This window comes from Equus quagga, chromosome 5, assembly GCF_021613505.1.
Source record: "Equus quagga isolate Etosha38 chromosome 5, UCLA_HA_Equagga_1.0, whole genome shotgun sequence".
NCBI classification, from domain to species: domain Eukaryota; kingdom Metazoa; phylum Chordata; class Mammalia; order Perissodactyla; family Equidae; genus Equus; species Equus quagga.
In genome coordinates this window covers 106952726-106979749 of record NC_060271.1, presented here as the reverse complement: position 1 = coordinate 106979749, position 27024 = coordinate 106952726, and the positions used below count along the sequence as shown (strand labels likewise).

The 27024-nt window shown below is 39.4% G+C and overlaps 1 protein-coding gene across 5 annotated transcripts in view; it reads right to left on the bottom strand.

Annotated features, from left to right (window-relative positions):
• Positions 1-27024, bottom strand: part of CDKL4 (cyclin dependent kinase like 4) — a 48175-nt gene that overhangs the window by 8677 nt on the left and 12474 nt on the right. For all 5 annotated transcript variants that reach the window (XM_046660099.1, XM_046660100.1, XM_046660102.1 and 2 more), the window contains exons 2-8: positions 25951-26174; positions 22331-22452; positions 13165-13237; positions 7665-7755; positions 6541-6738; positions 5039-5121; positions 3486-3542 (exon numbers count right to left, since the gene is read on the bottom strand). In XM_046660099.1, coding sequence (XP_046516055.1) covers positions 3486-3542; positions 5039-5121; positions 6541-6738; positions 7665-7755; positions 13165-13237; positions 22331-22452; positions 25951-26118 — 792 coding nt within the window. In that variant the 5' untranslated portion in view covers positions 26119-26174. The remainder of the gene's footprint in view (positions 1-3485; positions 3543-5038; positions 5122-6540; positions 6739-7664; positions 7756-13164; positions 13238-22330; positions 22453-25950; positions 26175-27024) is intronic.

Sequence of the window (27024 nt, the reverse complement as noted above, 5' to 3'; positions counted from 1 at the left end):
CTGTGTTCCCCCAAAATATATGTCAAAGTCCTAACCCCCAGAACCTCATAATATGACCACATTTGGAAACAGCATCTTTGCAGATATAATTAGTTAAGATGAGGTCATACTGGTGGGCCCTACTCCAATATGACTGGTGTCCTTATAAAAAGAGGGAAGATAATGCAGACAGACACACAGAGAGAATACCATGTGAAGACAGAGGCAGAGACAGGAGCTCTGCTGCCACAAGCCCGAGAACGCCTCGGGCTACCAGAAGCTGGAAGAGGCCAGGAAGGATCCTCTCCTAAAAGCTCCAGAGAGAACACGGCCCTGCCAACACCTTAATTTCACACTTCTAGTCTCCAGAATTGTGAGAACAAATTTCTGTTTTTTATTTTGACATTTGATTATGCCAGCGCCAGTAACTGACACAGACAGCTCATCTGTGCCACCCTCCTCTACTTCACTCCCCAGACCTAAATCATAACTAAATATATTTTTTTTACTTCCAAATATATCTTGAATTCATTCAACTCCTTGTTTGGGTTTCCAAATTTCAATTCCAAATATTGAAACCTAGTCTATCATTAAATACCTATGGGTTTTTATTTTGAAGAGCATTTTTAGATTCTAGGAAGAGTCTGCTTATGCTGAGCTGCTCCTTGGGGCCTGCGCTGGAACAATGTCCTGCTTGATTAGTTTTAAGAGCACTGGGATGAACTGGATGGAATTGAGGCTTCTGAGTCCTCGACTGCCTGGATCAATAACTTTCTAGACAGCGAGAGGCTGATGAATTCTCAGAGCTGCTCCCTGATCAGAATCCTTCTAACCTGGGAAAAGTTTTTAAGATGGTGGATGAGAAATTGGAACTGCGAAGTCCAAGTAAGGATCCTTTTCTTGAAACTTCAGATTTCACAGAAAGCCCTTTATTACAATTTCCAAGAGTCTACAATATTCTTCTTGATGACCAGATTAAAACGTAAATTTCTAATCTTTTTTTTTTCTTTAAACATTGGCCTTGAGCTAACATCTGTTGCCAATCTTATTTTTTCTTCTCCCCAAAGCCCTCCAGTACATAGTTGTATATTCCAGTTGTGGGTCCCTCTATTTCTGTTCTGTGGGATGCCGCCTCGGTATGGCTTGATGAGCGGTGTTAGGTCTGTGCCCAGGATCCAAACTGGCAAAACCCTGGGCTGCCAAAGTGGAGTGTGCGAACTTAACCGCTCGGCCATGGGGCTGGCCCCTGATGACCAGATAAAACTGATACAGTGATAGGATGATATGTCTATGAAGACAAATGAGTAATAAAAAATAAATACTGTGCCCGTTGTCTCATTTGAAACCCAATGAAGAGAAAAAAAAATCTGCCATAGATTGGCACTGCATGCCACCACTATCCTTAGCACTGTCCTTGGATAGCACTTCACCCACTTGAGCAGTTCTCTGCTTAGATTATGGCCCAGGCCCATGGGATAACACCTGTTATGGTAGCTATCTGGTATTTATTTGTCATTAGGGATGTCTCAATTGCAATTAGTGAAAGAAAGCCTCCCTTCATCTAACATGGGGCAGGAGTCTAGAAGACAGCGAGAGGCCCATGGAAGAGCACAGTCCTTGATGCGCTGAGAGAATTCTTGGGTTTGAGGTCAAACATTATAAGTCTAAACCAAGTAGTTGAGTGAAAAAACTAGCTTCATCCAGAACCTTGGGCAGGCCCACAGGGCACTTCACCTTTGGAGATGAGGACAGGGAGTTTGTCCTATACCTTGGAGTTTTCGTGCCCTTGAGTTGCCTTCCAGGAAGTTTCTTCTCTGGTTAGTTGGAGGAGTAACCAGAGGAAGCCTTGGCCTCTACCTGAGAATGGATTGGACTTGCAGTACTTGAAATACACCTCCCTCCCTGCCCCGTCCCCTGAGGTTTTACTAAATTGAACGGTTCAGAACAACCTGTCCAGAATAAGACTCGGGAACAGGACTTTCAGGCAGGGCCTGCAGAGTGCCGGGTTAAGGCAGGTCAGAGCAGCGAGACAGACAGAAGGCAGCTGAGGTCCAGTGGAGCAGTGGTAAGGGCAGCCTGAGAGCTCAGAGGCGTCAGCCTCCCAGTCTCAGGAGGACTCAGACTGAAGGAATCCAGAACCCTGAAGAGCACCTTGGCAGTGACCAGCACTAGTACAAAGGCTGGTCTACAAAGTTGACTCAGGGTCATCTAGGGTCCACCTTCTAGATCAGATGGGTTTTAAACTGGGATGCTTATCATTAACACCTAAGGGGATGTCTAAAGATACAACTTCCAAGGTCCTGTTCACAGAGATTCTGCTTCTATAAATCTGAGGTTAGATACTAGAATGTATCTTTAAAAAATTCACAGGTCATAGGGGCCAGCCTGGTGGCACAGCAGTTAAGTTTGCATGTTCTGCTTTGGTGGCCTGGGGTTCGCTGGTTCAGATCCCGGATGCAGAACTGCACACCGCTTGTCAAGCCATGCTGTGGCAGGCATCCCACATATAAAGTAGAGGAAGATGGGCACAGATGTTAGCTCAGGGCCAGTCTTCCTCAGCAAAAAGAGAAAGATTGGTGACAGATGTTAGCTCAGGACTAATCTTCCTCAAAAACAAAACAAAACAAAACAAACAACTCCCAGGTGATTCTGATGAGAAGTTTGGAAACTACTGCTATAGACAGAACTTCATTGATTATTAAAGATAGATACCCTTACTGATATCTTCATCCCTATCTCCCTAAGGATTTTCAGTATCCACACTGGATGGAAGAGTCAAACCTTCTAGCATGGTCTCAGTTGGCCAAGCACAAATGGCAGACTGGTCATAGGTGAGTTTCTTCTGCTGTTTATTAGAATTTGTCCTTTGTTTGACTATCTCGTTGGGGCCTGGTACAGGGGCTATATCTACTGTCTGCATGGCTCTGACTTTCCCTGGTCTTCTAATTTTTAAAACAATAATTTAAAATTTAACCCAATATATGTAAAATGTTATCAGTTCAACATGTAATTAATATTTTAAAAGTTACTAATGAAATATTTTATAGTCTTTTTCATAGTAATTTTCATAGAAATCTAGTCCATCTTAATTCTAATTAGCCATGTTTCAAGTGCTTAATAGTAGCATGTAGCTAGTGGCTACCACATTGGATAGTACCGTTCTAGACCTTCAAACTTAAGGAGTACGTTCCTCCTTATAAATTTCCATAGTCCGAATACACTGACTTAGTCAAATTTCCTAATGAATGCAAAACAAGTAATAGCATTCATCATAGCAAACTCTAATTATACTTTCGTATTCTACTAATTTTAATGGATATGCTAGAACGATTACTGCTTAAATCACTAATGTTCCTTTAACTGTAACTATTTTACAGTTGTTTATCATTTTCAATAGCTATATCCTATCTTGGAATTATTTGATCTATTGCCCACCCCTCCCTGAGTTACTAGCTTCAATCATTACAATTTGCAGTCAATAATGGTTATAATTCATTCTTAAGTACCTTCATAAAATTCAAAGCCAGAGGATGAGCATCTGAGAACTTTTCTTCAAGAGTTTCCTAGAAAACAAAATAAAGAATTTCAATGTCACATAACAACAGAGTAACATATATTTTTAATATATTAGTAATAACACTTTGGAGAAAGACTTCCTAGTAGGTTAGATAATTCCTTTTAAAGATTTTAAAAATCATAGTTTTATATAATATTACACTATAGTTAAAGGTTTGAAAGACAAAAACTGGAGTTATTTTCTTAACTTCACAATGTCTTGAAATTGATGCTTAATAACGTGTGTTCCAAATGTCTCCTTCTGAAATCCTACAACAGTACTATCATGTGTGCCCGGCCTACTTATAGAGATGCTTTGAGTATTAATGAAAATATATAACTATATGTGTAAGAGCACTACAGAAAGCAATAGAATGATAAACACAAAGTTCAGAACAGTAATGAAGGCAGAGGATGGGATTGAGGAGGGGTACATGGGGAGGGGGAAGCTTCAAAGACAATGGCAATATTCTTCCTTAACTCAGCAGCAGGTACATGTGAATCTGTTGTATTTTATTCTTTAAATTGAACATTGTATATAAATACTCCTGTAATTCAACCTCTAGCCTTGTAATTCAACTTTTAATCTTTTATTATATTCGTTAAAAGTTTTAATAAATATAATATTTTAACAAATATAATAAAAAAGAAATCCAGTATATAAATCAAGGTATTATATGAATTAATCAATTTAAAATAAGCAGAGTGTCTAGAGATAGTTGGGACCATCTGAACCTCCGATTGTTCACATGTGCCCTAAATCGTGATCTGACTTTATAGGCTTTCCCCATCCCTCCACCACTCTGGCTCCAACACAGCCTAAGGGTGGACACACGCCTCTCCTGACAGTGCTTTTATTCTATAGGCAGAATCTAGACCATATCGAGCTTTAAAGATCACAGTCCAAACCTGGGTAACAAAGACAGGAAATCAATGTCTACAGAAAGTAAGGGGTCAAGTGGTCATTGATACATTCCCAAAGAAAGGTGAAGACCTCAGCAAGCACACAGAGGTGATCACTGTGGTTTGGAGTTTTGATTTGAACACAGTGAGGACCATTTTGTAGAATGACCTTCCATGTGAAAATATACGTTGTGAAGAAATGGTTTTTATTGATTTGAGCTTTGTTTCACAGGTGAAAAAAATAGAGAATGTATTTTTTTCAAAATAAAGAAGACTACAGTGAGTACTATTTATGAGAAAATTATTTCAGGGAAAGGTACTCAAGTGTTTTGAGTAAAAGGATCAAAGTATTTATGTATGGAACTAAATATACTTTCATTTCAAATTTAACATTAAGTTAATCTTTGAATAGATAGAGGAAGTAAACTTTTAAAGTATTTTCCTGGTTCATTTTATGTCATTTTTATATAGTTTCTTCAATCTGTGTCAGTGTGTCATAAGGAAAACATGAACCAAAAGCACAATATTAACATAGAAATGACTACCCCTTTAAAGAAAGTAACAACACAAATAATAAAACATCTAAAATCGAGCAGTTTACCATGTCTTCTGGTTCAGGAATACTGATGCCATGGAAAAATTGGTTACTTTTAAAGATAGATTGATGTCTTGGGATTAGTTTTCCTGTAAAATACAAACCACGTTAACTCATGATAAATTTAGTAAAAAGAATACAGTCTTTAAATGGTTAACTTCTGAGGTCCAGATGTGAAAGAAATACTGAGCCTGGTCATTCCCTCCAGACTTGGGAGGAGTGGGTCACTGCGAAAACGTGCCTTTTTTGACAGCTCAGTTCTCCCATGCAACTCTCTTGGCCACATGTGGCTTAGTCTGCCATTCAGCCTCCACCAAAAAAGGAGGTAAGAAAATGGTCCTGAGGCCTTTACACACATGATCTCATGTAAGCTCACAACCATCTCACAATAGTTGCTATTTTTCATCTCCACTGTACCGATGAGGAGACTGAGACCCAGGGATTTAACAACCTGTCTAAGGTCACACGGTTATTAAGTGATGGACCCAGGATTTGAACTTAAATCTGTCTATCATCTGCCTAACGTAAATTTCCTTCTAGGAAATCAATCAAACAATACGCACTTAAGGTGTGGCCTGTAGTGCTACTCTACCCCACATTTTTCATGCTGCAGAATTCTCCAGAAGAATGGGTTAGAACCAAACAGGGAACTGCATCCGATTAGACGGCAATAGTTCCCTTGCCCAGCAGCCATGGAGAGCTGTGCGAAGGACTTAACAAGCCTCATCTGTGTGTAGATGTATCACTTTCTTTGCATCTATGCTGCTGGAGTAACGCTGCTGCCAAGCTTTTGGGTTATATTCCCTTCCAACAAGGCGGAAGTAGACAACCGCTGAGGAGGCTGACTGACACAGGATGAAAGCTCATGAAAGAGAGGCTGAGTCCCATTCTTATTCTGCACATAACTGGTTGTATGACTTTAGGCCAGTCATGGAAGCTCCCTGAGCTTGTTTCCTCATGTGTAAAAGAGGCACAATGAAACTGTTATAATGTCCTTAATCGGCTTTTCTTAAGACCGAAGGAGATGTGTGTGAAAGTAATTCGTAAATTCTTAAGTACTACACAAAGGAGCAGAGTTGAGGAGTTGTAAGAGAGACTGTACAGCTTGCAAAACCTAAAATATTTACCAACTGGTCCTTTATAGAAAAAGTTTGCTGATATCTGGTCTAGAGTAAACGAGGAAAACCCCTCTTTTATGTGGTCAGAAATTGCACTTGATCAAATATCTCTTAGCTAGCTCTATGCAGCTGACTCACACCTTATCACTGTCTTAGCCCAATACGGAAAGTAAATGTACAGTTTATTCCAAGGCTAATTGACTTGACTCGGAAGGCATCTGAAAACTCCTCACTGAGAGGAGTTACGGCTCTACAGATTGAGAAAAGGGTTGGGCTTTGGCATCAACCTGAATAGCACTTTGGAGAAGCAAGAAAGCTCTTGTTCATTACAATGACATGCTATTACATAACAACTTAGCAACTCTGTAAGCAATAAAATGCAATTCATACCCAGTGTTCTGATTATCAGATAAAGTTGGTCCACATCTGATTTCCCAGGCCAGAGTGGCTGGCCTGTCAGGAGCTCTGCAAAAACACAACCAGTAGCCCACACGTCTACTGAAGAGCCATACTGAGTATCTCCCACAAGAAGTTCAGGAGCTCGGTACCATCTTGTAGCGACATAATCAGTGTAGGCATCTCCTGGAACTGCAAATATGTCAATCAGATCAGGTGGATCACATTCTCCCAACATACGAACTACTTTCAGGAGGAGGACAGGCATTTAGGCAAGTTTCAATAACTCTCAGAGGCCACGATACTCCTAACAGTTAATGCAGTGAGGCACTAATCAAGTCAACAGTTACACTGTGCACTTGATAGTCAATTCAACTTCCAAAGGTCCCTTAGCTAGTTAACATCTATATAATCCAAACAGAGGAGGAGGGTAATGAGAATTTTTGTGGTGTAACTTCAAGTCTAAACCAAATTTCAAATGTGTTGTCAAGTCACCTGTGTCTGGGTCCATCAGGATACCAATTATGTACACACCCACCTTGCAATGTGTATCTTGTTAATACATGTTTTTGCCTGCTGCACAGTTCTAGATTCAGGGAGAAATAATTATTTGTCCCCTTTTCCCTTTAGTTCCTCCCTGTCTGGGATGATTTGCTTTTTCTCAGCACTGTCTCTGAACCCTCTCTTTAATTTTCACTTTACTCTTCTAGTCTCACCAGCTCCATGAAATTTTTTACAACCACTCTAGCCTACATTAATATCTCCCTCCAGGGAACCGTGTGCACCTTCTCTTTAGTACTTTATTGCCAATCATCTTGCAATATTCTTTGTTTCTTTTACTTTAGATTACAAGTGCATGAAGAGCAGAAATGCATATTATAATTCTTTTCCTCTCCGATGAGGCAAAGCACACTAATGTGACATCCAATAAATTCTACTTGGATGGTGTGGAGTTGAAGTGTGAACTAATGTACTGACTAAAAGGTTAAAGTGAGATTTTCATTTTTGAATAATAATAATATAACATTTAGCATATGTTCAACATCTAAAGTAAGATTTTAACTATATCATTTCATAATCATCTCAATTGGATAAGCTAGTAAAATATTGCTACTTACTCAGAATTCGTGCAAACCCAAAGTCACAGATCTTGATTATTCCTTGCTTAGTTATTAGAATATTTTCAGGTTTTACATCTCTGTGAATACACTGTAAGATAATGTTTGATTATTTTTCTGAGCCATCAAAATGACAAAGCATAATGAACATTAACTACTAGTTAAATGATAAACATAGCCTGTGAGATAAAAACAAATATGGTTTTCCTTCATTTTTCTAAAAGAGCTTAAATTGGCAATTTTTCACTTGTAAATCTTATCATACCAAGAGCAAAAAATCAAAATGTTGCTATGGTAGTGAAGAAGTTATAATTATTGGATATGAAAACTGTTTTTTTTAGAGAAAAGAGTATCATACAATTATTTCTTTCACTTTTTATTGGGCCCTATTTAAACTGTAAGAGGTAAAACTCTGAATGAGATTAGACCCAGAGTACCCCTAATAACGCTTGCCACCCAAGAATCACAATTCGGTTGAATAAGTACTGGAGATTTGAGAAACTGGAAAAACATTTGAATGACAACAGAAAACAAAACTCACTTAACACTAGAATCACCATGTTATTTATCATCCAAATCAGGATGTGTGAAAGGGAGCTCTATTAACAATTATGCCAGGACAACAGGCACAAACCACAACTGTCCTGAGTAAGCTGGGATGGATGGTCACCTACTTATCAAGAGATACCAAAGCTTTTGGCCACATGGGATAAGTGTCACTTCTATTTCCTCAACAGTGAGCTACTGGAATGATTAGCAGCCCTCCTGAGAGAGGACCACACAATGCTGTCGGAGTCCCTCCCGGGACAGCAGGACACCACTGTGAGGCATTCTCACCTCAGAGAAGCTCCCATTGGCCTTCTATACGTAGAGACCTTACAGTTTGCTGCATCATCCAAATGACCCTGAATGAAGCAGATGCTCCCTGCCTGACATGAGAGGGCTATGCTGGGGGCGTGGATGAAGGCAGGCCGAGTGAGCTTCAGTCACTGTTATTCCAGAAATGGCGATTCCATTTTGTTGAGGCCCCAGGAGAAAACAACTCAGGCCCTATCTTCAGAACTTTAGCTTTCCAGTTTATCCTCCCTCCAAACAAGCAAATAGATAAAAACGATGTAGCTCCTCTTCAACAACTCGGCCCTTGCAGAGCTCAGTACTTTTCAAAGCCCTTTTGCACGAATTAGCTCATCCTCGCAGAATCCTGTGATTGCAGGTGGTCACTGACAGTCTCTGGAGAAGCGTCACAATAATCAGCTCCCGCCTCATGTCTCTGCTGTGCTGTCAGTCCCTTTAAGTATTCCTGTCAAATTGACCATTCTGAAATAATTTTTCTTTGCTTCTATAATAGCTCTCTAGGAAGAGAAAATGTTGAACCCTAAATTCATTTCAGGTCACAAAATTGGCACTGGTAATAGAAGCTTGTTTCTATTTAGTATCAATTACTGTCAACTGTTTTATAATTTGTATGACCAGCAGTTAGAACCCTTTTTAGGCCTCTTCAAAGTGCAAAGGCCTTAGATATTAAATTTTAAAAATACATTGTTTTAATATAAACCAGCAAAGTTTCATCCTATCTTTTAGGCAACACATTTATGAAACGATAATTATTATAAACACTGAGTCTCCTCACTTATAATAGTTGGTGATTTAATAAGAGCAGATTATATCCCTCGAATGAGTTTGCATCAAATTCTATAATTTCTGGATTTTGGTGGCATTACCAAGTAAATGGACTTACATTGATACCCGTCTATTGGCCTATTTAAATATGTTTTTTGGATCTAATGCAAATCCATGTGAAATTTACAGCAACTTATTTTCCAAACAAAAAATACAAAGTTAAGTGAAGTACTGATGTGTCCCAAAGAAACAGAAAAACATATTGGTGTAGGTGCAGGTAAGAGGACCTACTAATAAAGAGGGATGGGATATTGAAGAAAGAAAGAGTAAAAAAATCACTGGAACGGTAAGAAACAGAGCATGGAGGGCAGAGGACACTCAGACACACAGCATTCACTTTCTCCACTGCAAAGCCACACCCAGTGCAAATTCTGCAGTGCCTCTTGCAATCACCTTATTTTCCACCAAAGAACAAGAAACTTGCAAGTCAGTGTAACAGGAGAATTTTAATAAACTTCGGTTCTAAACACAGCCTTTAGCAAATATTGCTCAAGTTGCGTTATTGTGGCTGAGGTACAATCTCATTTTTACTGGCTCACAAGCCAGCAAGAAGAGGTATTCATGGCATTTTAAACCTGACCTTTAACTTTAAGAATCATCTCTGGAAACTTCCACACTAGAAATTCCTTCCTATATAGACTGACTGAACAATAGTTTTCCATTATGTGAGAAATGGATACTCTTTGAGCTTTATAAATGGATACTCATGAGAGAAGGAAGAGACCTCCTTCTTGACAACCGGAACATTAATATCCACAAGGTGAAGATGGATTTGCAGCCTGACACACTCCTATCTTGGAGGTCACTGTAGTTTTGTCATTTTGAGATGAAGTTCTTTTTCTCTAATCATACATCAAATATATAAAAATCGATCGTGACAATGCTAAATGGGTCACTTTAATTACCTCACTTTGCAATCTTATAGGGCAAAAAAGAACAGAATGAGTAGGTATTAAGTCCAGTGCTTCTCAAAATTTAATGGTGGCGCGAATCACCTGGAGATATTGTTAAAATGCAGATACTGATCAGTAGATCTGGAATGGGCCTGAGAGTCTGCGTTTCTAGCGCACTCCCAGGTGATCTCTATGAACCACACTTCGAGTAGCAAGGTCTTAATCCCTTTCTACTTTAACCTTCCTTGTCTTGGTTAGGATTGCCACCCTGGATGTAAGGTAGTCATGATCTGCACAGGCTGAAAGCTGTGAATCTTCAGCAGCAGCATTGGGTCAGATTGCTCTTTCTAGTCTTTGAGAGTATCGTGAGGGTTCCTTTAAAAATAAGGAGAGTATAAACGTTTTAGATGTACTATTGGAATAGCTTATATATGATTTAGATTTTTTTCCTTTGCATGCATTTTAGTTAATAGATAAAATAAAAAGACACATACACAAAGGCTTACCATAGCATAAGAAAATGAGATAACCAGAGTTCAGAAGTGGTTTCCATGTTAAAAGAGGGAAGTTTGTCTGAAAAATTATCCATTTTTTAGTAGAGGTCATAGATTATCAATAGGAGGTTTTCAATATTTTAAATTTTTTTTTTTCCTCTTTTCAAATCCCCTGGTACATAGCTGTATATCCTAGTTGTGAGTGCCTCTGGTTATGCTATGTGGGACACTGCCTCAGCATGGCCCGGCGAGCAGTGCCATGTCCACACCCGGGATCTGAACTGGCCAAACCCCGTGCCGCCAAAGCGGAGTGCACAAACTTAACCACTTGGCCATGGGGCCAGCCCCGGTTTTCAATATTTTAAAGCATAAGGTACAGAATGTGTTGCTGCAAGCAGAGAAATGGTGCCGTTGCATTGAGCTACAATAATGTTTGGGTCTGCTGGAAATACTGTCACAATCAGGTAGGCAGGTAGGTTGATTGATTCATTTATTCATTCATGCAGTTATTCAATAAATATTTATTGAGCATCTTTTTATAAAAATATCTATGTTAGGCATTGAAGAGATACAAAGATAAGTAAACCATGGACATTGCATTCAGGTTATAATGTAGTGCACAGGAAAGTGTCTGCTTATATACGGATAAAGTACAAATGCTTACGGTAAACAGAATTTTTAAAAAATCATTTTAACTACTCATAAACCTCCTGCAGCACCCTTAGGTGAATTTTAATACCTCCCATAGCATGGTGGAAAGCAACAGAGACGTGAATCCAATTCAGCATCATGTTTAGTAAGCATTTGAAAGCACAATTTGCATCATGAAAAACAGGTTTATATATCTTGTGAACAATAGCCCTCTATATTTTATTAATAGAAAATAAAAGTTTCTGATTTATACTAACAAAAACTTCACTGCCTTTCTTAAAACTAAAGGAAGCTTCTCCTAAGTATTGAAATTTAGTTCCATGACCTTGCATTCTTTCTCAGCAATCCTAGACTACTATGATAGACATTCTGCTGGCATCAAAATCGACCATATGGTGGTCTGTCTCCTTGCCTCAGCACTGCCTCTGTGTAGGCACCAACTCAAAAGGTCTAGAGTTATTTTTTTTTAAACTATTATTATAGCACAAGAACCCAGGAGCCAATTTAGAGAAGCTCCCACCAGCCTAAGATGGGACAATTTGCTCATCAGAGAGAAAAATGATCGCAAAGGATTGAAATGCATCAGATAATATAAAATCTGTAAGTTTACAATGATGTCCTACACCCCTGAAAAACCCTTCATTGTTCATTCTTGGAGGTTCCTAAGAAACCAACTCATCACTCTGAGTACTGAGATATTTATCTTACTGTATTTTACAGTAGGCAGAGTCCATGAGATTCTTATCCATAGAATTACAATTAATAAATATGGAAGGAATAACAGAATTAGAAAACCACCATCTTTTAACCCTAATGAAATACTAGATATAGGCAATAATCATCTATGGATGCTAAAACCATCAAGTGAAAAGGTTGACAAAGAAATTGATAATGGAGGGGATCAAACTAATACCTCCTGAACCTGCTAATCTATTTTAAGATTATTAAAAGTGGGACAACTAGCCATTATATGCCTCATGATGTTGACGCAATAAGTGTATAGCACTATACATGAAGAATTCTTGTCTAAAGAACTGAACCTGAATATGATCAAGCCTCTGGATATAAATATCGATTTATAGGAAATACGTGTGAAAGAACAAGTTAAATTTCACACAGGAAGCAATCAGCCGAAATGATTTCTATAACATAGTAGTATTCAAAGTGTGGTTCTTGGACCAGCAGCTTCAGTATCAGCTGGGAAAATGTTAGAAATGCAAATTTTCAGGCCCTACCCCAGACCTATGGAATCAGAAACTGGGGGTGGGGCCCAGCAAACTGTGTCTTAACAAGATCTCCAGGGCATTTTGATGCATGCTCAAGTTTGAGAACCATGGCTCTAAAAAATTAATGATGGAAAAATCATTTAAAAAGGTAGAGGGAGGAAGACTGTTATAGAATAAAAGACTTAAGAGACATAAAAACAAAATAAAATCAAACGCCAATGGTGGATTGCACTACCCATATCCTGAAAACTTATTCTCACCCAATTTAAAAATAATCATACGAATCATTAGTACTGCGGCAAAAAGAAACATTAAGTTTATCCAAGCTTTTAATTCATACGGAATAGTAATTTGATTCTTACAGAAATTGGAAAGGGCCATGAATGGCTTTTCCTCATCTTCTGTAACTTCCTTTTGTTTTGCTCTTCTTGTTCTTACTTTGTTCTTACTTGTTCTTGTTCTTACCTCCAGCTTTAGCTCTACATAGATCTCTGAGCGTTTTAGAAGAAGAGTCATCATGAAGAAATAAACAAATATATTAGAAAATGTTACTTACATTATGTTTATGACAGAAATTAAGAGCTTGAAGTGTTTGCCATAATACGCTTTTGATCACTCCATCAGCAACTCTGGGGAGAAAAAAAAAAGGAGATGAAAACTCCTAGGATAGGTTTTCAAGAGTGGGCTGGGAATAGAATTGGAATGGGTGGGGCTTGTCATGGCCAACGTGCACAGTGCAAGGGGTGTCTTGGAAATATTTTTAAAGAATGTTTTAAAGAAAATTGCTTTACTATTTTTTCATTATGGTTATATAATCTTCTCTAGTAATTTGAAAATTTTACAACTATAAAAATGACACATACTTATCACAGAAATTCAAACAATATAGAAGAATAAAGGAGTAAAGTGTTGACTCAAACCTTGCTACCCCAAAACAACCGCGGTAACTTACAACGGCTGTCCTGTCAGGCATCTCTGTTTCTGTCTCTCTCTGCATTTACTTTTTAACTTTGTTAAATAAGTACATTTATATGGTTCAAAATTTTAAAAGTATATCCATGAAGAATTCTCTCTTACACCTGCCTAATCATCCATTTTATCCTCTGAAACTTCCCCCGCCTCTTTTAGAAACATTTCATGCGTGGAGGTACAAATACTAATGTGTTTACATACATTTTAGTGCCTGTAGAAGATCTCATTATATGGATGTATCATAATTTACTGAGTCCCCACTGATGAACAGTTAGGTTGACCCAACTTTTATTTCTAGAAACAATGCTTTAATGAATATCTGTCATCATCCATCTTATTGCAGTTGTGCAATTATCTTTTTAGGGTAAGTTCTAGAAGTGGGATTTCTGGGACCAACAATAGGCACATGTTATATATATATATATATTTTTTTTTTTTTTTTTTGAGGAAGACTCGCCCTGAGCTAACATCTGCCAATCCTCCTCCTTTTGCTGAGGAAGACTGGCCCTAAGCTAACATCCACGCCCATCTTCCTCTACTTTATATGTGGGACGCCTACCACAGCATGGCTTGCCAAGCAGTGCCATGTCCGCAACCGGGATCCGAACTGGCGAACCCCGGGCACCCAAAGTGGAACGTGCGCACTTAACCGCTGCGCCACTGGACCAGTCCCCACATGTTACATTTTGATCCTGCAGGTATGAACTTCAGGTAGATCTGAGACTTGGTTTTGCAAGGAAAAAAGGCATACTTGAAGACCGACCTTCAATTCATACAACTCATGTTGGCGGTAAACACTCAAGTGCTAGAGTTGTTTTGTAACAGTTACTTACACCTGCAAGCAGATGGGTACACAGCCCGGGGTGGCCAGGGAGAACAAAGGTCCCACGAGAATGGGAGGCTGGGAGCTTCTTGTCCTTGTAGAATCCTCACTCCAGGTGGAAAATACAGAAAAGTATTTTCCATTGGGCAACTGGGGATCTGGGTAACATATTCTGTCTGGGAGTTTCTACTTTGTGGAACCATCTCTATAAATTACAGCAATTACATTCCTTTTAATGTTTTTGTTGATGTCTTTCCATTGCTCACATCACTGTCCCCTAATGACACCTGCATATTTACTATTTACATCCTGCCAAACTACCCTCTCTAAGGAAGGTTATAGCCACTTACACTCCCACCACACATCTGTGCATTAAAGTCCCTGTCTCCTCATCATCTTGCCAACACTCAGTTTTGCCAATGTTATGTTTGCCAATCTTGGTTAAAATAAAAAGAGATCTCGTTTTGGTTTTCATTTGCATTGCATTAATGATTAGTGACTTTAATTTTCACAGGATTATTGGACATTACATTTCTTCTTTTGTGTATTTCCTGCTCATGCCCTTTACCACTTTTTTGACTGGTCTGTTTATTCTTTTTAAAATTTACTTATGAAGACTCAATGTATATTAGTCTACACATAGACTGCAAAAATTTTTCTCAGTGTATTGTTTGTTTTTCAACACTATTCATAGAGATTGGGTTGTTGGTTTGCATATTTTCAAAAATCCGAAACACAAGAGTTCTTTTATTAAATGTCTATTGTAAGGATTTTTTTAATTAAAAAATTTTAAATTATCTAATATTCCAAACATGCTTATCACTCTGTTTTAACATTTGATCAAGTTTGGATATTTAGATCACTTTTTAAAAACTGAACTGATCATGCAGATGTAGTTGGTCTTACAGAGCAGTGGGATGACCTATGTCTGACTCTGGTATGGTGCTAGGACAAGACATCCCCATGTGAGGTTGGGGACTATGCCGAGAAACAGCAACAAGTACATGAAGGTGTTTTTTCCAGAGCGGTTTCTCAGTCTCAGATCACAATCAGGGTGGCATGCTCTTGGCATCAGTGGTCTGGCAGCAGCCCTTTAACTCCAGCTCTTCTAAGTGTTAATATTGTGAAAGTACCTAACGCTCAGCATTAAATCTCTTTCCGCTTGCAATGTCTAGAGTGGTTTCTATTTCCTACACTGAGTTCTGATATAACTTTATCCTTCTCCCCTCTTTATCTAGAACCAAACCTGAGACAACATTGTTTAACCGTTTCTTATAAAAGGCAGAAAGAAGAGTATGGCCACTTTGAGCCCTATGAGATAGGGTTCAAATCCCAGCTGTGCTGCTTCCCAGTTTTATAACCTTGGGCCAGCATCTGTGCCTTCAGTTCTCCTCATGTGTAAAAATGGAATACCCCATAAGTTGGTTGAGGAGTCTATCCTTTAAGAGTCTGGGTTTTGATATCTGCATAGGTTCAGGAGGTGAGGGTCTGAGATCAGATGAGGCCAGCAGATGGGACTGAGACCCTGTACAAAGCAAAAAGAGCCCCTACAGAATAGCAAGAGGTCCTGAGGTGAGACAGAATGGGAGTGTGGGAAAAACAATAAGGAGGCCAGTGCAGCAGAAGCATGAGTGAAGAAGGCGAGGCTGGCAGGGGCCAAACCACGGAGGGCCTTATTCTCCTTCATAAGAAATGTGGATTTTACTCTAAATACAAAGGCAAGTTATTGAAAGGACTCAAGAAGACAAGACACAATATGAAGAATGGATCTGGGGGCAAAGTGGATACAGGGAGATTGATTAGGAGGCTAATTTAACGATCCAGGTGAGATTTGGTGATTCAGATTAGGGTGGTAGTGGTGGAGGGAAGGGAAATGGATTTGTCTTTGGGAGGCCCCAGCTAGAGTAACACATGGCCCTATTCGTGAAGAAACAAGGCGAGGTGGATCTAAGTACTCCAAGTACGGGGACCAAGTACTGGAACTGGGAAACCAGGTAGGGGTAAGGGTTCAGAAACTGGCAGAACCCTGGTTGCTAGTGTTAATAACGTGGAATCAGGCATGAGGTAATGTCAGAGGAAAGTCCTGAGCTATTGCTGTGGAAGAGGAGTGTTTAACGGCATCTCACAGGGAGTGTCACGGCTCAACACAAAACAGAATCCTTAGTCAGCTCAGATTCCAAGAAGGCAAATTCCACCTTAGGCAAAACAAAGTTTATATACAAAATAACAACTACAAACAAATACCACTGATCTTACAAAGAGCAGATAATTATCAAAGAGAATACAGATTCACACAGTGCTCCTTCCAGAAAGAGCATTGCAACATTATTTGGCCACAGGCAGCATTTTTCAAAGCATTTTGGAGTGAAATAAAACCTGTAGAAATCTACTGACACTTAATGTTTAAATATTATACTTTCGGTGAGCCCAAAAACAAACACTGAAAGTAATAATGAAGGCCTAAAAGCAGAAACTAGACGTCCTAGTTCAAGATTGAATGGGTCAGTAAGGGTAACACCATCAGGCAATTCAGACTGGATTGCTCAGAGACTGCTCTCTTAGCCGCTCAGGGGAATCTTGAGGCCAACTTCAGAACTCACTGTCTTTGTTTCAGTTTGTTTTATAATTTAATATGGAAAACTTGATTTCATTATCGTTACTCAGGATGAATTGAGTCCTTTTCAGTAAATCTTGGCTATCTTAGAAGAAAATCCCACCTTGTTACCACGGCCTACCCTTAATGATTTCACTTCCAGGAACCTCCCACCTTTATCTCCTCCACAGCCCCACAGACAGCCACTGTAGCCCATCAATTTCTGCTGTTCCCTGACTAGCTGGGCTTGATTATACCTCCAAACCTTTGTGTTTATTGTTCCTCCTACTGCCCTCCCTAGGCATTCTCTAATTTCTCAGCGTGCTTTATTTTTCTTCAGAGACTTGTAACTCTGCAAGGACTTTATCTTGTCCATTATTGAAGCTCCAGGGCCTAGAACAGTCCTTGGTACCTAATAGGTGCTCAACTAAGCTCATTTCTCTGGCATTCTCAGAAATTTTAGAAACGAATACCCTGTAATAAATACCTTTCTGGTTAAACTAGCTAGAGTGAATTCTGTTGTTGAATCCTGACCAATTTAGAATATGATACCAGAAGTGGATGTGGGAAACCAACTCAAGGCCTTGGGAATCTAGGATTGGCTATCTGGTTTAGTTGGATCTGAAGGCAGGAGGATATAATTACCATTAGTGGCTGGAACACTGGTAGAAGGGGACCCAGTTATGAAACAAGTATTTAAATAACCACCTGTAGTCATCTGGAATAAAGTGCCTCTTCAAGGCAAAGCTTTGCCGGGCTGAAGGTGATAGAACAATATGGGAAAGTAACAAAAGAAAAATGGGGTGGGCTGGCTGATTCTCACTTCACTGGAAAAATTAAAGAAAAAAAGGACAGGTTTAGGGCTTTAATATCTTGGTTCAAGGCACAGTTAGGAAACCAGGAATTTCAATGGTTGCTCTAAAAGAACCCCTTATTTCCTGTATTTGTAGGACTCACTTTATGGACCCAGTGAGATCACCATGAGATGACTGAAAAATCCGATACTGAGAATAATCCTGCAGCGTGCTAAATGACAATATGGACTGAATTTATGTGAGGTTAGTTAATTTCTCAGTTAATTAACTGAGAAAGAGATATACTTCCGTTATTGAAATGTGACATTTGGGAGTATTCATATAACTGGGAGCACCCCAACTTCCCATCAAATGTCCCTTCTCGTGCGAGGTAGCCCCCAAACTTGTTTGATGAGGCTGGTTTTGCCTTGTTGAGGACCCTTAGTGATCTCACTTGTAGCTGCATTGCAGGAGAATGCCAATACTTCTCCAGGCTCTTCTCCCTACCACCTCTCAAGGTCTCCAAACCTTAATTAAAGTCAGATCCCAGCATGTCCCAGGGAGCCCACTACAAAGTCAAACAGAGGAAAAGAAGATTTACACAGCACAAATAACTATAAAATTTTGCTAATTTATAAATGGGGAATGTATGTGGCAATTGATTACATAGGTGTAGGCCCAGAGAGGAAGAAACACGATTTTAGGTTGGGCTGATTATAACATATGGGCAGACTTATTAGAGACTCTGGTTTCAACAGACTACCTGAAGCAGCTAGGAGGGATTCCAGTTGATTGCTGGATTGACTGATTGAAAACTGGACTAAATGGTTGCCTATGCCTAAGGAAGCTGAAATGCCAGAAATTCATTAGTGAAATAAGGAGGAAGAAATCCAAAGACTTGAGAAGACAGGAGTGTTGGAGGGGATTTATCTTATGCAACATGCTCATCTACTTCCCAATTATGTCTCCCAAAAGTATTTAATGGTAGCAGTAATCTATGCTCTTCCCCAAATATGCAGTATCACTTTCAGCTTTCTATTTTGGTAAAGAAGCAGTGTGCCAGACGCTCTACTAGGCTCCTCCTACCACAATAGCTTCCATCCATTCCTTGGATCAGAGCCAACTGGCTCTTCTTCCCTTTGCTAGTGTATCTATTTCAACTATCCCATTAGGAAATGGCAAAATAACCCCAAGGATGGATTCGGGGACCTACTAGGACTACCATGAAATGAATTCAAGTCAAAATTTCATTTGCCACCTGACTCTCATTAAACTTTCCATCCCCCCCCCCCCGCCCCCCACCAAAATGGTGAACCACAGTGGCTTTCAAGGTCACTGGTGATTGGCTTTACTTCAGGGCATTGTTCAGTAATTCCTGAAAGATTGCGTAGTTCTCTTTTCCCAGTGCACAATTGTCCTGGTAAATGGCCACCAGCTATATTGGGGTATGCTAAGAGGAAGAATTAAGTACATACACGTGATGTTATTTTGTAGGGCTACTCCTCCAGGATAGCTGTCTTCACTTTATTGGTGAGGCCCTGGGTCTGTGAACTGGCTATTGTGGAGACTCAAGCTGGGTGACTCAAGTCACTAGTTTATAGAACAAATAGAACCTTAGGGATCTGCCCCTCTGTTTCGGTTTGAGAGGACTTATGGTCAGATTAAACCATTCTGATCATCACTGTGGCCCTGTTGCCTATTATAGTAACTTCTGGAAGTGAAGTACTGCTACTTAGCTTCTGTCATCTGGGGATCCCATCATCCCCACTGAAATCAGGCAGCCATTTCAAAGGAAGGATCTCCCCGCTTCATCACCTTGGACATAAGTACTCTGTTGCTGTTGAGAACACAGATGCACCCCTCACTGATGAATTTCTTAATACTCATGATTCACTGCCATCCCTCCACCAACCCACACCCACAGCCTTCTGGAAAATTTGCTATGATTGGTTAACTGAGAAAGAAATTCAAACCCTTTGTCTGTCAATTATACCAGAACTTTACTACTGAAAAAATCAGGTTAGTCCCAATTTTTCTGTTGTTAATGAAGTGTTGAACATTCTTATGTATAACTTTTTGTACCTATCTGATTATTTCCTTAATGTAAATTTCTCTAAATGGAATTTCTTGGTCAAAGGAGAAAAACAGTTTACAAGGTTTACTGTCAAATTGCCCTCCTAATTGTACACTCTCTCCAGCTGTGAATGAGAGTGTCTGATTTCCTGACTTTAACAATACTGTGTATATTGATTTTTGAAAAATCTTTGGCCATTTGATAGGTGAGAGATGTTACCTTATTTTAAAATGTTGAATGCCTTGGATTAATGGAGAAGATAAACATTTTTTCACAGGCATATTGGTCATTTTCCCTCTCTTTTTATGATTTGCTTTTCATATCCACTGGATGTAATTTCTTTAAGGTTAGGCGACTTTTTTTGTATGTTTTGTTCACTGCTGTATCCTTAGCACCTAGCCTGGTACAGCAGTAGGAGTTTACTAAATTTTTTTTGAATGAATATATTCTCTAGCTGGGTGCTAATCTCTTTTAAAAATTTGGTTTGCAAAATCTGCATATGTAGATATGATATTAATTCTTCATTTGGCAAATAATTTACCCAATTTGCCACTTTTTTAGTTTTATTTATGGTACTTTTTGTCAAAGGGAATCTCTAAAACTAGTATGATTTAATATTTGGCAAATTCCCTTTCATCTTTTTAAACAACTTACTGATTTAGTCTAATTTTTTCAAGTTAAAAAAAAATCCCATTGGCATTCTGATTAGATTTTTGTGCGATAGGTAAATAAATCAGAGAGGGGGCATCTTTGTAATTATGACTATTTCCATCTAGAAATACATGTTTATTTAAACAGAATCCTTTATGTAGCTCAGTTAAGTTTTGTATTTGCCTTTACATAGAGTCTGAACAATTTTTTTTAATGTTTTTTTTTGGTGGGGAAGATTGGTCCTGAGCTAACATCTGTTGCCAATCCTCCTCTTTTTGCTTGACAAAGATTGTTACTGAGCTAACACCTGTGCCAATATTCCTCTATTTTTTTGTACATGGTACACCACCACAGCATGGCTTGACGAGTGGTGCATAGGCGGAGACCCAGGATCCAAACCTGCAAACCCCAGGCTGCCAAAGCAGACTGCAAGAACTTAACCACTGCACCACTGGACTGGCCCCATCTTGTTATCTTTATTCCTAAGCTTTTTTGTTCTTGTGGATATTTGAATGGGATCCTCTCCACTAGATTATCTAAAGTGCTGATTGATACAATACAGAAACTGTTAATTTTTGTTCGTGGAATTTGGAGTGCTATAGTCATTATACTGAATTCCACTAGTTTTAATAACTCTTTAGGCAATTCTCTTAGATTTTGTAGAATAATATCATGCATATAACAACAATTTAATCTCGTTTCCAAAAGTTATATATTCTATTTCTTATTATTACATTGCATTGGCCAGAGCTCTCAAAACAATGTTACATTATAGTGCTGACAACTGACGTCCTTGTCTTGTTTCTCACTTTAATGGTGGTTCCTTTAGTGTTGAGTATAAAATTAGATGTTGATTTGAAGAGCTTTTTGTGTGTAGGTGTGGGTTTTAAGAAAGTATTTTAGGGGCTGGCCCTGTGGCCGAGTGGTTAAGTTCACGCGCTCCGCTGCAGGCAGTCCAGTGTTTCGTTGGTTCGAATCCTGGGCACGGACATGGCACTGGTCATCAAACCACACTGAGGCAGCGTCCCACATGCCACAACTAGAAGGACCCACAACGAAGAATATACAACTATGTACCGGGGGGCTTTGGGGAGAAAAAGGAAAAAAATAAAATCTAAAAAAAAAAAAGAAAGTATTTTAGTCCTAGATTGCTAAGGTTTTTTTTTTTTTTTTTTTTTAATAATCAGAAAAGGATGTTGAGGGGGCCGGCCCATGGCCCAGTGGTTAAGTTTGTGTACTCTGCTTCAGCAGCCCAGAGTTTTGCCAGTTTGGATCCTGGGTGCAGACATGGCACCCCTCATCAAGCCATGCTGAGGTAGCATCCCACATACCACAACTAGGAGGTATAGAATAATAATACACAACTATGTCCCAGGGGGCTTCGGGGGGGAAAAGGAAAAATAAAATCTTTAACAAAAAAGAAAAGGATGTTGAATTTATCAACCACCTTTACAAATTTTATCAACTGTATGTATATTTTTCTCCTTTAAGCTATTAATGAATTATATGAATAGCTTTCCTAATACTGAACCATGGTTCTTTCCTTGAATTCAGACAATCCAATATATAATTTAGCCTCAAAATGAATTGTGATGTATATTTGCAGTAGATTTGTCTTCCTAATTATTATCACTATAGGATAATATTCGTTCGCCCTTTGAGCACATCCAAACTGAGATCGGAGAGGGGTGGTCAGTAGATGCATCTGGGCAGAAAGGGGAACCGTGGCTCAGATCTGAAATATGCCACAGTTAATCCCACATATAATGAAACTGGGAACTGGCCAAACACAGCTTTAGTTTCTAGATTACTTACCCATTTGGGTTTCTTTCCAGCTCATTTAAAAGTGTGTGATCGCAGTATTCAAAAACTAAGTGCATTTTCCTTTTTCTCCTGAACACCTCAATGAGGTTTACGAGGTTTGGGTGTTTTAATTGCTGCAAAGGAATTGAAATACAAAGTTTGGTGATTTGTTTCTCGTAATAGCTTCTCCCTAGATCCCTTACAATTTTAAGAACAGAAGGTCTTGCTTATCATTCTCTATGCACCTTGTGTGGAGAATTTTATTACAGTTACTCACAAGAGAAACTATTCTTAGTAAGAATCATAGAATCTTAAAGTTGAAAGAAAAACTTAAGAATTCATCTAATGTACCCACAATAGATGGTAGCTAAGCTGCCGAACCTCTCTGGAGATAGCAAATAAAGTACACAACCTAAAATATAAGCACTACAGCCAAACATACGCTACGCATTTTGTGGAAATTCTGAACATCCAAGTCGTAAAATAACCTGAATAAAAAATTGAGGAAATGGAATTTCTGAGTAAAAGGCTATAAAAAATCATCAATACCCATTTAGCTTACATATTACCATGGATTGAATGTAAATGTCAGCTGGAGTCAAACCCAGTCTGGATTTTCGTGTTGGCTCTCAGAAATACGAGAACCCAGTCCCCAATTCTGATTAAACTGCCTATTCTAGGAGTCCCCACAGTGAGTCTGTTTTTAATTTTGTTTTATCATATGTTTAGCTCCGTTCTTTGATCTGGTTGTTCTCTCTTATGCTTAGGTGTTTTATGTGTTAAGTTCTATTCCTAAAGTGAAGCACTTCACAAGGCAGCCTCTGTTTAATGTTGTAAACCAAAGGAAAAAGCTTGATTATGTAAGATGACCCATCAGTAGAGCAACTATATAATTTATCATCCAAACCAGGGCAACGAGCATACGCCAGGGCTGTCCCAGGCAAACTGGCACATATGGTCACCGTGACTACAGTCACGGTGACCATATCATTTTGCACACAAACCAGGACACTTTTGAAAGAGGATGCTAACCAGCCTGGACACTGGGACAAAAGGTATAACAAGGCCATCTGATCACTTCTACTTATAACTCATCTCCCTGTTGTTTTCCCAGTAGAGTAGATAAATCAATTTTCCAAACCCTATTCCATTTACTCAGAAAGCTATATAGAGAGAGAACACAGTAGTCTGTATATAGTGGAAACTCAAGAAATATTTTGCAGGCCCAGTAGAGAGTCTTAAGCACAGGGGCTGATATAGCATCCTCTATCTCAGTATCTGTAAGCACGGCTTGACCAAAAAAATAGAACCAACAAAGTCACCGTGCGACTATGTGTCTGCTGCTCAACAGTTTGGGAAAAAGGAATCCATTACACATTGAAAATATGCCCAGAGCACCAAACCAACATGCTTACTATGTGCTCTGTTGCCTAAAAAAAGCAGGAGGGCAAACAGTGGAGGAATCAGGTCCCACAGGTAAGCCAGCTGCTCTGTGCTGCAGCAAACACTGCAGAATGGAAGCGAAATGGCATCTCTACCAGGAGAGTAAGGGGTGCACAGATACCATAGCTGGATGAAACGTCAAGGTTTAACCTGGTCAAATCTGTCTTTGGGTGGATCAGCAATTTATCTCCCCTTTGCAAGTGAAATGAACTTACCCAGAAAAACAGTGACGTGTCTAAAGTAAAGCAGGCAGCAAGGAGGGGGAAAATCACATCACGTTTCAGTAAGGGGAAGACGCGAGGAAGGTAAGGCAGAAGGAAGGAATCTGTCCAGGGCATGCATGGGTCTAACATACCTAAAGCAGGAAAGACGTTCGTTCTCAGAGCCATCACCAGAGAACAAAGTGCGTTGGACTCTGGCTACTTTTTACCTTAAAGTTCATTCTCAAATTGGGGCACTTGTAACCCAGGAGGTACTACCTGAGCATTAACTTTACTTGAAGACTTGGAGTGAGGCGGGGCATAAAAAGCACTATGTTATTAGAAAACAACCCATTGCCCGGTTCAGACACACCGTGGAGCTTAGCTCTGTGGCGGGCTTGCGTCTCATCAGCGCTCTCTGCTGGCCAAGAGGTAACAGTGAACCGTTTTGTTCTCATGATGGATGTGCTCTTGAAAACTCCATGTATATCAAATTATAGTTTAAACAAAACACTAGAACTTATTAGTTGAGGAAACCTGCTACAAATAATACTTGAAAAGGACAGACAATATTATAATTATCTTCCATTAAAAACTGGATTTCTGGGGGGCTGGCCCCGTGGCCGAGTGGTTAAGTTCGCGCGCTCCACTGCAGGCGGCCCAGTGTTTCGTCGGTTCGAATCCTGGGCGCGGACATGGCACTGCTCATCAAACCACGCTGAGGCAGCGTCCCACATGCCACAACTAGAAGGACCCACAACGAAGAATATACAACTATGTACCAGGGGGCTTTGGGGAGAAAAAGGAAAAAAATAAAATCTTTAAAAAAAAAAAAACTGGATTTCTGGGGTTCTCCTAAAAACAGATGACATATGTCAAAAGCAAAGGTCAGCTGTGAGTTCTTGAGGAAATCAGAGTTACGCAAAATGTAGTCCACGAACCAGCAGCTTCTGCGCCATCTGTGAGTCTGCTAGAAATGCAGACTCTCAGCCCCACCCTAGACCTCTGACTCAGAATCTCCATTTCAAAAAGGTCCCCATGGGATTCCGGCGAATATTAATATTTGAGAAGCACGTCCGTCCCACAACTCAGGTTCCTCTCTGATGAAATAAGGGTGCTGGATGAGAAGCATCTCTAAGGTCTCTCATGGCTCTAAAACTGTAAGATTTTTAGGATAGAAAAAAATTTACATTGAGAACTTCGGATTCTTACGTGTCAAATTCTATCACAGCAAAAACAGCTATAATGAAAGCTTTGTGCAAATGTGTATACACAGCAGGGGTGACAGTCAATAAGTCTAAGAACCCGTGGAGTGCATGCAGGACCAGTCCACACTGATGCCTACGGGGCACTGGCGCAGTTCCGTGGGCCCCTGCGTGCCAGGAAATGCTCTTTTAGTTCCCGGTGAGGGGGGTGGGGGTGAGGAGGCCAGGGTTGGGGAGAGAGATGAGGGGACTTCAGTGGATATTTACCAACCAGATTGGAAGTACTTCAATATTTTAACAATCTACAGCTGTAGTCATAATGTAAGCTAAACATCAGAGTGGCCAAAGTCCAAAGTGATGATCAATTTATTTCCAAAGTTGCTGACACAAAGGAATTTAAGTCTAATGAAAAGAAATAAATCACTTTAAAATTCTTTGTAGAGCCAGCCCTGATGGCCTAGTGGTTAAACTTTGGTGCGTGCCACTTTGGCGGCCTGGGTTTGGTTCCTGGTGCGGAACCACGCCACCAGCCTGTCAGTAACCGTGCTGTGGTGGCTGCTCACATAGAGGAACTAGCAAGACTTACAACTAGAATATAAAACTATGTACTGAGGCTTTGGGCAGGGAAAAAAAAAAGAGAGAGGAAGATTGGCAACAGATGTTAGCTCAGGGCAAACATGTCCAAGCAAAAAAACAGTCAGAAAAAAAAAATTCCCTGTAATTTTGGCACACATATTTTACCCAATACCAGGATATTACAGATATATTGAGAAAGTTAACCTACCTTCAACATACGTATTTCTCTTAGTGCTATTTTCTTAACAACAGGATCATCTTCAGATTCCACAAATTTTTTAATAGCTACCACTTGTCCAGAGGTTTTGTTTCTACATTTGAACACGACCCCATAAGACCCTTCTCCAATCTTAGCAAGTTTTTCATACTTTTCCATTACAGTTGAAGTGACTTAAATTACTGTATTGATTGCCTTGCAGTACAATGTTGCACCTGGAAAATAAGATGACTCAGCTTAATCAAGTTATCAAAGACAATGTTTTCATAGCTTATGATATAAAACCAATTTGCCCAGGTTGCCACAGATTTATTTCCATCAATTAATTTTAAATGCACTTAAAAATATTTGGATGTTACTTTCTTAGTTTAGTTCAGTCCTATGCAGTTCTCCCAGATACAGCAAAGATTTCATGTATTATTTCCTATACTGGGTCTGTGTTTACTTCAGTTGAATTAAAAGAATTCTTGGAAAGGAACCTTATCCAATCTATTGTTTTCATTATCCTCAAGTAAATGACTAAAATGTGATGCTGTAAAATCCGGTTGAATTGTTTATCTTTTCTCCCCTAATCCATCTAAACACTGCAGACTCAGAAGCATTGAGAACAAGACATAGTACAAATGCTATACTTCCACCTGGTGGAGAGAAGAAACAGGGAATGTGGGCAGTTGAACGAAGCAGCCATTAAAAACAGCAATAAGAAAATCTTTATAGAGCATCATTTATTGCTCCTAGCTTTTATACATATAAAGGAACAGATCCTTAAATTCTTAACTCCCAAAGAAGATAATGATAAAGCACCAAAAAGAAGGCAGATTTCTCTAATTCTTCACGAATGCTTTCACATCCATAGTGTGATTTTTATGGAAATAGTGGGTTTAATCTTGCTGTCTTCCATCACCCATTCATGAATTTTGTGGTGACTGGATTACATGTTGCACAACAAATAAGGCCAACATAAATCAATCTAGGGATTAAAAATATAAAAATTCTAATTAGCCTCAAAAATTCCACCCCACTTTATCCAACAGAATCTTATAGTGTAATCTAATAGTAATCTAA